The sequence below is a fragment of the Nesoenas mayeri genome, assembly GCF_963082525.1.
Source record: "Nesoenas mayeri genome assembly, chromosome: 2".
Classification (NCBI taxonomy): Eukaryota; Metazoa; Chordata; class Aves; order Columbiformes; family Columbidae; genus Nesoenas; species Nesoenas mayeri.
In genome coordinates, this window is record NC_137543.1 from 24,325,823 (window position 1) to 24,338,783 (window position 12,961).

A 12,961-nucleotide genomic window follows, 5' to 3' on the forward strand; every position below is an offset into this window, starting at 1 on the left:
ATTTCCACTGTGGAGTGGGAAAAGGAGGCCACAACCTGGAAACGAGAGGCAGAGTCATGGGGTACTTATGTGGTTAAATGATTCACCCCAGCAGAACCAGCTCCTGGACTAAATCAGGGCTGGGTTTACATGGTACCCAGCCAGACGGTCTTGAAAGGGCTCTGAAGGCCAGGACACCCTGCAGGCAGGAGCATCCCATTTGCATTGCCCTTGCTGGCAGCCTGAGCATGCCTGGAGCTGGAGCTGCCCATGGGTCCCATCTGCCATCACGGCTGAGCCTCAGGGCCTTGCCTCAGGCCCCTGAGGGTTTGCCTTCCCGCCACCCTGCTCGTCATTCTGACACACAGGCAGACAGGGCAGTGCACAGCCAGCACAGCACGGGGAGCCGCAGGGTTCCACTGGAGCTATTAATCAAGTATTAATTAGGGCCATCCCCAGGACTGGCTTCAAGGGCACTCCAGCAGGCAGCCTGTGACCATAAGTGGTGCTGAGCTGTTCCCTCACAGGAGCTTTGGTCCTTTTCCTGCTGACGCACTGAGCATCACTGCCCAGCTTAGCCCAGCGGGGCCCATGGGAGGCGGGAAGGAGAGGCTGCCTCCACGGCCTGGGAGCATTCACTGCGCTTGCTGACTGCAAGCCCCAGATTAACATAATCCAGCTGTCTGCCTGTGTTTATCAAGGCAGAGTTTACAAGGTTTAAATAAAAGGACTGTGATACAGCAACAAAAGAACCCAAAGCATGTAACTTCTGTAGAAGATATCAAGCCCAGAACAGCCGTGCTTGTTTCACGCAGAGACTCAAGTGCGAGCTCTCCCCGTGTGCTCTGTGTGGCACGTGGAGCACAGGCTGCTTTGAACATGGGCAAACTTGCATTAACATGATGGGAAGGAGCAGCTACATTCTAGTGCACCAGTGATCCATGCAAAATGGGTCACCGGGAGATTTAGAAACTGTACCTTTCACTCCCAGCCAGAGAGATACATCAAGGCATGCTGACATGAAACATGACTGACACACCTTGAGGCATCTTCAGTGCACTGACTGGTAGTGACGCCAAAAGATGTCAGCTGGCAATATCAGAGACAATGCCTTGTAAATAATCTCTGAGGGAAAAAAAAAAAAGAAAAAGATTTTACTTCCTCTTACGCTTGATAAAAGAAAAGCAATCAATCAACCAATCTCCCTTCCCCAGACAAACAAATGGATGTCCAAAATGCCCTAGCATGTAGGAAAGGCCTCCTGAGCGTGCAGTGAGGGAGCCGCAGGTCAGGGTGCTGCCGGAGGAGCGAGGCTCTCTCAGCGCTGCCTGCAGCCAGGCAGGTTCCCTGCAGATCTGCACAGGGAAGGTGAAGTTTGCTCCTTACAAAACCAGAAGTCCAGGGTATTTCTGCAGGACAGAAAGCCGAAAGAGCTGGGGTTTGTAATCTTCCAGCCGCAGCCCTCAGCCCTGTGAGGCGATGGAGCCACTCTCTGGATCCTACGAGAATTTCAGGGAAGCAAAAGTCCTGCTGCTCCCCTTCTCCTGCTGAGAGGATGCTGGTGGCAGATGGACCCCCAAGGCCTGGACATTCGCTCAGCTGCTCCCAAGCAGCCTGAGGACTCCTCAGCACCCTCCTTGACCCCCTTTCACTGTGGCCCTGATGGAGCTGCCAGTAGGACAGCTTGTGGGAGTGCTCCCCCAGCTCCCAAAATTCCAACCAGCCCTGTGCCAGCTGCCATACCTAGCTGCTGGGGCTGGCAGTAGCCTGAAGCCAGGAGAGGCGCCTCCTTCAACCAGCATAGCCAGATCTGAGAGTAGATGTCTGTCCATCCCCTGGGGCCACTGTACCTTGCAGCACCATGCGGGCTCTCCTGAGGCTGTGCCACCCCTGTGCCCACCTGTACCCCTGCCTGCCTGTCTGCTGGGGATGTGACCTGTCTGCGCCCCCCGGTACAGCTGTGTCGGCAGGGCCCTGCTGGGTAGACCACTCACTCTCAGGCTGAGCTCGGTGTTTTCCATCTCAGTAAATTTTTAAATAAGTTTCTAAAGTCAATCTGCACTGCAAAGTTTTGCCCCAGTGCTGATGGAAGAAGTCTCCCCAGGGAAGGCGGCCATGTGTGGCTCCAGCTCGGCCATGAATGTGTGAGGCCACTGCGCTGGGGAGTAAAGGCTTTTGGGTCCTGCTCCACCCAGTATAAATTCACCAGCGGTGTTTGAAAGTCACATCTGGGAAAGGCTGCTCAGGGTTACAAGGCAAGCTTGGAGGAGGGGGAGCAACATACACCTTGCATTGCCTTAATTCTGCAGATTTAGAAGAAGATGTTTAGTGTTTTCAGCATTAATATTTTTGTATCTCTTGTTTACTAGACTAGAAACTTCTAGAGAAAGTTTCACAAACAGCTGCATCTGGATTTTTGAAAATAGAGATAAAAATGAATGTTTTATACAGATGTTATGCCTTTATTTTGAACATAAATAAATATTTTAAAATCTAAGTATTTGTCTCTTTAATAACTCCAACAAAAATAGCATTTTGGCTAGTGGCTCTGCTATTTTTGCCATAATTACACCATTATAAATAGGAAAAAGAACTAATAAAAGCTTCCATAATTTGGAAGGAAAAGAGATGCTGTGAGGAGGGAAAGAGACACAGTACAATATTAATATAAAAGCAATGTATAACTAAATCAATGTGTCATGTAGCTTGTTGAACAAAGCCACCCTCCTACACATAAAGGACAATCTGCAGATACAATATACAACACAGAGAATGATTAGAGGCTTTGAACCACCAGCGCAGTTCCACTGACTAACTGCAAACTCAGTCTTGAAATTTTGGAGCCGGTACATTTTTCTCCTCATTCACCTGAAAGTGTGGCTGCCACTAGCCAGCTGCACCACCAATCCTGATCCTCCTGGGACCACGCTGCTGGCTTTGTGCCAGACCTGGCATGCTTAAAATGGTCTGAGAGCATTTATGGCAGCAGCATGGATGCCTCCAGAGTGTCATGTGGACACAGCATCAATTAATGGAAACAGTAAGGAAGGACCAGCAGTGTGTGAGAAGTCCCAGGCAGGGAAAATGAGCTCTGGATCAGTGAAGAGAGGGGAGCTCATATGGGCCGGTGGCTGCAGGGCAGATCAAAGCAACAAGTAGAAGTTGGGGTGGTTCAAAAAGAGGGAGCTAAAAAGTCTGAGTGAGGGAATTTGCTTAGGAAAAGAGAGGTTGAAACACAGAGTGAGACACAGGAAGGCAAAAAAGAAACCAGGAGGACTAAAGTAGGGAAGGAGATGGAGGGGAGCCTCGGCAGGAGGCAGGGTATTGTACAGGATGAGCCCAGGGTGAAAGAAACGGCTCCTAAAGTAAACATCCAGAAGTAGAGCAGTGAGAAGAAAGGAAGAGGAAAAAGGAAAGAGGGGTGAGGGCAAAGTTCAATAAATAATGGATTTTCATGTTTTACTGAAGTGGTTTGGATTTATTCAAATAGTGGGACACTTGGCACCAGCCCTTAACCCCAGCCAGGCATGGCTGTACCACATTGCTGGGTCGCTGCTGGACTGTTTCCCATTTAGACCTGCGCTGTGCCAGCTCCTGAGGTGGGACCTGTACAAAGTCGGGCTTTGCCAGCAAAGCTACACTGGTGTGCTGGTCTGTAATAGCATGGCGTGCTGTTGCTATGTAATAGATGACCTCATAGAAAAGCATTATGCACACATAGCTGGGCTGAGCCGTTCTGCCATGGGCTGCCGACAACATCCATTTCAGCAACTAATGTATGAAGAGCTCAGTTTTGAGATGCAGCCTAAAGGACTCTGATTTTTTAAATCTGATTTCCACCCCACACCCCCCCAAATGGAGATTATAGCCAGAGCATTTCTTATTATCTGCTGTTTTTTCTCCTCTGTATGTAGCACAGATAGTCCTTCTCCCGCCTGCCCCATTGCACAGCTGCTGCCTGTTACACAGCAAAAGGCTCAGAATGAATGGTGCCAGCACAGAATAAAAAAAAAAGCAGTGTCCCCCCCGCCCCCCGACAAAAAAAAGCAAGGGGAGAAAGAGGAACACAGGGAAGCAGGAGGCAGGTGGTCTGGGAAACTCCAGGAAACTGCAGAAGCGCAGAGCTGTGTGTTGTGACTGGGCTCCCGAGGCAAGGAGGATACTTCACATAGACACAAACGGCAGTCACAGGAATATTAGTGTATTTAGTGTTTGCATTGTGAAAGTCAGGATGGCACTTTATGGCTATAAAAAGCCTAGCTCTGACCAAAAGACAGCTTTGCAGAACTTGTTTCTCTTCCCAACAGGTCTAATATGAACAAACTGTATGTGTATTTTAACATGTTCTTTATAGCTGTCTCTGAAATTTCCCAGGGAGCAATGATCTTTTAAAAAGTGAATGGAGTGTGTCAATGCCATAGGCAAGTATATTGGTATTAACGAGAAATACTAAATCATCTTCTGACATTTTAAGATGATAGCTACTGGTTTAAATTCAAGAAACAGTCCAGGGACCAACTATTAGAGATACTTGTCACTGCCTCTCTTCAGCAATTTGGGCTTTATTCTGGCCACTGAACTTCTGAATTCCTCAGAAGATAAATTTATAGTCTGTGTCTGCTCAGGGAGAAGATTATTAAACAAGCAACCTCAAAAAAATAAATAAAACTTTAGCTATATGCAATAGTTTTAATTTAGTCCTTTGATATCGTTCAGCTGATTAAGTTCTTTCCAAACATACTGCACATAGAACTTGGCCTAGGAGGAGCGGACTAAGCCCATATGTATCCTGACAGGGGTGTTTACTCAAATGGAGTTATCCCAGCCTTGCCATGCATACTTGGGGACGCAAAAAGGCCTGGGGACAGGAACTTGGAGAACAATAAGGACAGAGAAACTTAGAGGAAATAACCTACTGGGAGAACGGGAGTGCATTGGGAATAGAAAAATCAGTCAAACAGGAAGAAATCAAATATTGGGAAGATGCCCATGGAGGGGGAGTGAGAGATACCCATGGAGTGAGGTTTGGAGAGGAGCAGTGTGGAGAGAAGTTTGGAGAGGGAGGACAGGAGCTGCCAGCACAGGGAGGAGGAAGGCAGTCCCAGGGGCGCAGCACTCCAGTGAGGGGGTCACAGAGGATGAAAAGGAAAAGAGCAGATGGCCCTTAAATAAACTGTGACTAGGGAGGCTGTTCTCCACTCACCAGACCAACATTTCTGGCTGCGGAAATATTTATTTTCCTCCCCATCTTGCTAGACAGGAGCAGATGGAGAGATAGGCCTTGACCACTTAAGCAATTCTGGCTGAGTTTGAGCCTGCCATGCCTGTCCCATCAGTGGAAACTCACCTGGCTGCCTGGACCTGGGGCAAAGCAGGGCTGGCTCAGGGGTCCCTGGCCCTGGAGTGGGCACAGTAGCTCTCTGCAGAGGCAGCAGATAGCAATAACAAGCAGCTGCAGGCAGCAGTCCAGCCCTTTCTGCACTGATGGACCAACCACAGCCCAGGCAGGCGCTGCTGGTTTTGACTTGCTACTCATTGACAGGGTTCAGGCAATGTGGTTCCCTGCCGCAGGACCAGTGAGGGTCAGGGACCAGAAGAGTGCAGCCACCCAAGCCCTGTCAGCACCTGCTCCCTGTAGGCCTGGTGAGACTGGACAGATCATCCCAGAGCCCTGACACCCTCCCAGGTGGAGCCCAGGAGTGGAGCCCTCCCCACTGAGCTGAGTGCAAGAGGATTGATCCCCCACCCAGACAGGGCTCCCTGGTTTGGGGACAAAGATTTCTCCCTGCTGTTCTAACCTGGTCCTGAGTTTGGGACAGGTAGGGCAGGATAGGTGTGCCTAGCCTGAAAATAACAACTTTTGGGCACCTAGATTACCCAAGACATTGCAGGGAGAGTGCAGGGAGTGACAAAAGCTGTGGAGTGGCAGAAGTGGGGTTTGCACACCCAAGCCACCCTGGAACACATCAGGGAAAATGCCTCAGCGTTGGCACCAGGCCTTCCCAGTGGGGACCAGAGGCACTAGTGAGGGACTCCCAAGGGTGATAAGGGAGGGAAGAACAGGTGTCTGTGCCACCACCCTGCTACCTGCATACTGGGCACAGGCAATGAGCATGCAGCCCAAGGCATGGAGACACCGGGCTACCAAGAGTCACCTCCATGTGGGGTGACTGGGGGTTTATCGAGGGGGTGAGGGAAGGAGAGAGAAGGGGGTGCCCGCGGTGGGGTGAGAGTCTCCCGGGAGGGAAGAACGGCCCCTTTCCTCATCTCCACTCCATCCGATCCCCCGGACGTGACCTGTTCTCGACAGTGGGCGGCTCCCGCGGGCGCGGCGCGGATGGAGCCGGGGGAGCTGGGGCGGGGGGGGTCTCCGCTGCCAGCGCCTCCGCGGGCTCGGGCTTGGGCAGCGCCGCTACCCCGCGAGGGGCCCGCGGGTCCCGCGGCTGAGCCCCGGGGCAGGGGGCGGTATTTGCGCCTCGCTGTTTGCTTCCAGAGCTGCCGGGAATTAATCGTCTTCTGCAGGATAAAGTCCCTGTCTACGCGGGTGAATTGCCCGTGTCCAAAGTCTACTGGCAGGAGGCTGTCTGCGGCAATCTCCGCGAGAGGGATGACTTTTACAATATATGGGCTGATTGCAAATAAGTTACTAATAAGCCGCTTTGGCGTAAGAACGGCTCTGTGCATTATTTCCTAAGATCTGTTTATTTGCAAGTATTTCTTTCTTTCTCTTCTTTAAAAAATATTTCGTTCGGGAAAATAGGAAAAAAAAAGTACAGAAGTTAATATTTAGACATTCACACTATTAAGTAATAGAGCTATAAACTCTCAAATACGGCACTTTCATTTTACTTAACAATAGATAACACAACAGCGACAGTGAAACAGGCCAAACAAAAGCGATCACCAAAATTGTTGTGACAGTACAATTACCCGGCTAGGAAATTTATTCAATATGCTTTACCATTGCATTGACACAGCAGGAAAAAAAAGACCAAATGTTCAGAGAATAATACAACAAGGCAGGAGGTATTTGGAAAAAAAGAAAAGGATTTATTTTGAAATACACTTTTAAGAGATACTTTGCCTCTCCGATTTGTTATCGATGTGCATCTGACACGACGATACGAAACAAACAAACGAAGAAAACCACATTCTGTACAGAGCTCTAAAATGAGCCGCGAGTATCTACAAGACGAGCTCTACGCCTGGATGTGGGTTGGAGAGGGGCCCGATCCTGCAGTCCGCACTCTCTAAACGAGTTTCGCAGACGTGTGGTAGGAAAGCTTGGCCCCGAGTCTGCGTGTCTCCGTGTGTTGTGTATGTGTGTTGCGTGTCTGTGAGTTTCTACAACACAGTCCTTGAGCGAAATGGGCAAGTTGGAGCTGCCGGAGCGGGTGCGGGTCCCTGGCTGCTCTAGAAGTCCTGCCGCGGGGTGTGAGTTAGACTGTGCCGCCGTAGATCACAGTTTCGCCTGAACACTTTGCCGCACTGCTCACAGTTGTAGGGCTTGATGTCTGTATGGGTAAGAAGGTGAGTTTTCAGATTACTTCTTTGATTAAAGGTTCTTCCACATGTGGGACATTTGTGTGGAGATTCCTGTTCAGATTTGAAGCAAGCAAAGGATTAATCCTTCACAAACTACCTGGTTGAACGTATTACTGCACTTTTTGTTATCGCAACGCACAAGTTGAAATATCGGGATTCGATACAAAGCAAAAGCGGTCAAGCGGACGGGAGACGGTCTACCTCGCCCGGTCCTGCCCCGAAAGGGTTGTTTTATAGTTTTCGACTTGTGGCGTTTCGCTTTCCTGGGGCGCAGGGAAAGCGGCCGCATCGCCGGACTCCCACCCGGGGCTCCCGCTGCCCGCCGGCGGCCGCGGCGGTGCCGATGGGCGTGCAGGGAGCTCCGCGCCACTCCGCACCTCTCGCACCGCTCCGCGCCGCTGGGCTCGCCCACCGCCCTGCGCCTGCCCTCGCTGACGCAGGGCTGGAGCCCTCAACGAAAAACGCCTCGAAGCGGTGGCGTGGGCAAAACCAAACGCGGGGCTCGCTCCCCGTCGCCAACTGCGTCCCCGCCGGCTTTAAGCACATCACCCGCGGCCGCCGTTTTTAGGCGGGTGGGCCGCGGACGCAACCGCGGACGCTTCCCTCTCCCACGGAAGGACGGAGCCGCCAAGGGCCGGAGCCCCTCGATTCCCTCCGCACCGGAGCCCCTAACCCCCCGGCACGGCCGCCGCCCCCGCCTCGCCGCGGGCCTGGTCCGCGCCGGCGGCACACGCGCGGAGGAGGCCGGGGAGCGCCGGGCTCACCTGCATGTGTAGGGTTTTGTGGACCGCCAGGGTCCTGGACTGGCAGAATCCCTTCCCGCACTCCTGGCACTTGAAGGGTTTCTCTTTGGAATGGATGTACCTGGAAGGCAACCCGAGGGGTGAGCGGCGCTGCCGGGAGCGCGGGGCCCACCCGCCCTCCGACCCCACTCCCCCAAACCCGGCTCCTCCCAAGCGCGCCCACCCCCCACTTGCTATTTCCTCCCCTCCTTTAATTCTGTTCATGGTTAAACTCCTCTATAGGTTCAAAACATTCGAAATAATTCGTATCGAGGCATGATTGTACTCTCTGGTGGCAGATCGGGACAGCATCTGCCGGCCGGACCCGAGCCCGCTCTCCCTGAAGGCAGCCGCGGATCCTGCGCGGTGCGGAAGTAGAGGGGGGAAAGCCGGGGAGGGCCCACCTGCACCCCTTCCTCCTCCTCGCACCCCCAGGGCCATGAAGCTTCACCCCAGCCGCCCCAGCGCGGGTGTCCGTCCCACGCAAAGCGCAGGTTTTAGCTGCTCTGGACCCTCCGCGGCTGCGTAGTGGGAGCGCGGGTTTCTTCTGCTGCTTTTCCGGCTCAGCTCCCGGAGCTGCTCAACCGCACTCCCCCGAGCTGCTCCCCCCACCCCGGCTCCACACGGCCTGGCCCCGGGCGCGGTGGTCCCTCACCGGTGGTCCCGCAGGTGGTCCTGCCTCCGGAAAGCCTTGTGGCAGATGTCACAGGTGTAAGGCCGCTCGTCCGTGTGGGTTCGCTCGTGGATGAGGAGGTTGTAGGACTTGGTGAAGTGCCTGCCGCAGAACTTGCAGATGAACTCCTTTTTCGTCTTGGAGGGCAGACGGCCGCGGGAGGGCTTCCTGTCCGGTGACAGCTTGCTGATGCCCGACAGGGGTGAGGCCAGTCCAGGGCTCAGCTTGGCGAGTTCCCCCACCTTGGGTGGGTCCTCCTGCGTGGCGGCCACGGCCAGATTGGCAAAGTCAAAGCGGGGCCTGTCCTTGTGTAAGGCTGGGAGGACGTGGGCGATGGCCCCTTGCTTCGGGTGGAAGAGGTGCGTGGCAAAGGGGAGCGCGGGGAAAGGGAAGCGGGAGTCCACCAAGCCTTGGGCGGCCGCCATCTCCGTGATGGTGGAGCGGGTGATTTCATGCACATTGGGGTAGCCCAATGTCCAGTGATTCATGTGCATGGTTTGCACGGCGCTGAGTCCATACAGACCTTGCAACTGGTCCACAGCTGCGGGGAAGGTGTTCACAGCCTGGAGGAAGGAGTAATTGGTGAGTTGGAGGGACGGGTGCAGCGGGATGGGGGCTGGCAAAGCCTTGCTTCCCATCTTCCCGGGGCGGGCGTAGGCCGGCGGTGCCGGTGGTGCCTCTGCTGGGCTTTCGAGACGGGAAGAAAATCCTAGGAAGAAAGAGGGAGGAAGGAGGGGAAAGATAATTTCACTGCGAGCAGCGTGGTCCCCGCTAGCCGAAACGAGCGCAGCGACGGAAAGCAGGATGGGCCAGGCGCGACTCGGGCCCCAGCGCCCCGCCGCAGCCCCGGTTCCCGTCCTTTGCCGGGGCCGGCGGCCGCCACCGACCCACCGGCGCGATCGATTCGACAAGAGAAGCTATAGCGTAAAAAAAAAAAAAAAAAAAAAAAAAATATTCAAATTCACTCCCAGGAGCACCCATCCCAAATTAAATTAAAAACGAGAAAACCTAGCGCCGAGCCAACCGAAGGAGCCGCGGATTCAAACTAAACGAATCGTGGAAAAATACACCAAGAACGGAGCCGGGGCCGCTCCGCACCCCACCGCCGTCCCTCCGCAGCGCCCAGCCCGGGCCGCGGCCACCGCGAGGACCCCCGGGGCCGCCTCCTTCCTGCCCCCCGCGCCGACCTGGCCCCCAGCGTCGCTCCCACCCTCCGCGGGCCCCCGCGGCCGCTGAAGCCTCGACCCCTCCTGGTTGGGGCCTCTCCGGGAAGGAGCAGGGTGCTCACGGAGAGCCGAGGTAGGGCCGGGGGGAAGCGGGGGTAAAGCGGGGGGGGAGGGATGGAAACCCCGCGTTTATCCCAGTTCGGATGCTTATTTTTCTTCCTTCAACAACAACTCATTTATCAAGATAACCGAGGGAGAGAAAAGGAGCTCCTGCCCTGCACACACACCTCCTACTCAACGTCCCCCCCCCGCGACGCAGGTCCTAAATAAATCCACTTTGCGCTGAGATCCCTTCCAGATGTCCGGGGCCCCGTCCCGGAGCCCGCCCGGGCCCGGGCGATCTCATCGGCAGTGAGGAAAACAGTCTGCCCGGAGGCCGCCCCGGCCCGCCGAGGTCTGCCCCGCAGCCGGCTCCCTCCATCCCGCAGAGCCGGGAAGGGCGAGCGCAGCCCCGGCGGGACAGAGCCGTCCGGCCGAGCCCCCCGCACTCCTTCCGCCGTCCCCCGGCCGGGAGCTCTGCCGGAGCGACGGGGCCGTGAGCTAATGAGCGGTGTGTGACTGTCAGAGGGTTTCACTCAGCCCACTCAACCGAAACCGCCGGGCCCGCTTCTCCCGCCGCCCGGGGGGACCCTTCGGCGCCCCGGGGAGGGGACCGTCTCCCGCGGGGCAGGGGGGCATCGGCGCGGGGGGCAAGCCCCTGCCCTCTCCTCTTTTTTTGTTTTTGCTGAGGGTTTATTTTCAGCAGCCAAGAGGCCACATCGACCCAGAGAAGTGGCGTCTCTTCCCCAACGGAGCAAAAGCAGGCGCCGGGGGCTCTCTGGGCCTGCAAAAAAGAAGTAGAGCCGAGGGTGCCCCAGTACCTCCTGGGATTTGGGTGGAGAGACCGGTAATACGTAGTTTCCAAAATACAAAAGACACTCTCCCCTCAAAACAACCCAAATCCAAAATCCCCAGAACCATAATACAAATAAAGGAAACTCCGAGAGCAGAGCCAGCGCCCCGGGAGCAGCGTCCCTGCCCCTCCGCGCCGGGCCGCCGCCTCGCAGCCCTCACCGTGGTCACACGCTCTGGGCCGCTCGGCTGGCACCGTGCAGCCTCCGGGTGCAAAGTGACTTTTGGATATTTTTCCTAAAATACTTTTCCTCCCCGTTAGTGACACCGCACTGAATCGGCCCTCCGGGGAAAAACGCGGCAACGAGGTCGGGTGTGAACTGCAGCGCTACCCACCCCTGTTTTCGTTTCACTTGTATGGTGGCTCTCCCCGATTTCCTCCGATGCTGCCCAGTTTTTCTCGTTTGTGATTACATCGAGACCGGGGCCAGTGTTATCGATACGACCTATTATATATGGCGACCTTTTCTTTTTTTCTTGGGGGTGGTTATATATAGAGACTTATTTTTAAAGATGTCGTAGTATGAGTTCCTATTCGCTTTCCTCCAGAAGCCTACACAGAGGCGATCAAACCGCTTTTCGCCGGCTGCTACCGCAGCTCATGCCTCCATCCCGACTTGTTGCGGCTGCGTTTCAGAGCTACCGCCTACGAGCAAATGACCACGGTAGGTATGGAATTTCTGTAGGACAGAGCCTCTTCCTTTACAACAGTGGTGGTCTCTTTGCAGGGCACTCGTTTTCGTGTCAAAGAACCAACTCCGAAAAATATTCCGAACACGAAACCCAGATTTTAACGCGGAAACTTTTAAAACAACACTGTTGCCCGAACCACGGAATGTCTCTTACTATTTGTCCTTGGAGGTAACTTTATTAAAATCTATCGATTAAGACCAGAAAGTGCCTTCCTACTTTATTTCGAGGCGACTTATAATAAGGTGCGGGGGGGAAAGTCAACCAAAAACGGATGTTACTTAAACTTTGGCACTTCCTTTTTCCTTGCTATTCAGACCGCTTAATTTAATTAAGCCCGGTGCCTCGGCAGTACTCCGCTCTCTACCTGCCTGCCTACTGCCGGCCTGGCCGGCGCTGCCCTTTCCCCCGCGGCGGGGCTGCGGCCAGGGCCGTGTCCCGAGGGCCCTGCGGTCGTTCCCGGGGAGCGGGTGGGCCCCGGGGCGCCTCCGCTCCCCTCCAGTCTCACCCGAACCCGCGGCGGCCGCTGCCCGCGCAGCCAGGTGTATTTCCACGAAACGAGGACTTCTCCAGCGCGACCCGCGGGCCAGCCCCGTAGTCCCCGCACGCGCCGAGGACTTTCGCGTGAAGGACATCGACCGCGCACTCCGGGAGGCCGTCGCCACCTGGTCCTGCACCAGCGCGCCCGCAGAGTAGGGGGGGACCTGTACTCCAGCCGTGCGGAGCTGCAAACTGAAACTAAACCCGGCGGCCCCGCGCTCCCCGCCGAGGGGACGCGCTCCTCCCGGGGCCCTCAGCAGCCCCGCTGCTCCGCTCCCGCCGACGGCAGCAAGCAGAGGGGGCCGGGGGAGCCACTTACCTACCGCAGCCGGCTGCTCCTCCCGGGGCAAAGCCGAGGCGGCGGCCGCGGCACCTTCACGGAGACATTAGATCCACAGCGGGGATGCTCAGCGGGGTCGGGACCCGGCGGTTGCCGGCATGTTGCGGATGGCTGGGCAGCGGCTGGGAGGTCTGGCGGTCCCGGCGCCCCGGCATAAACCGTGGCCACCCGCCCGCAGCCTCCCGCCTTCGACCCCGGCGAAGCTCTTCGCGAGTCTGAGCCGCCCCCTGCCCGGTCCATCACATTTCAGCGGTGAGTGGCGTGGAGCGCTGTCCCCGCCCGCCCGCCGCCGGCC

General features: G+C 55.6%; 1 protein-coding gene across 1 annotated transcript; it reads right to left on the reverse strand.

Annotated features, from left to right (window-relative positions):
• Window positions 1-7,392: 7,392 nt before the first annotated feature.
• OSR2 (odd-skipped related transciption factor 2) lies at window positions 7,393-10,273 on the reverse strand (the record flags this gene model as incomplete). The annotated part of the gene is made up of 3 exons (XM_080339287.1): window positions 8,962-10,273; window positions 8,289-8,388; window positions 7,393-7,575 (listed from the first exon to the last, which is right to left on the reverse strand). The coding sequence occupies exons 1-3, from the start codon at window positions 9,615-9,617 to the stop codon at window positions 7,393-7,395; spliced, it is 939 nt and encodes a 312-aa protein (XP_080195413.1). The 5' UTR covers window positions 9,618-10,273.
• Between the last annotated feature and the right edge of the window lie 2,688 nt (window positions 10,274-12,961).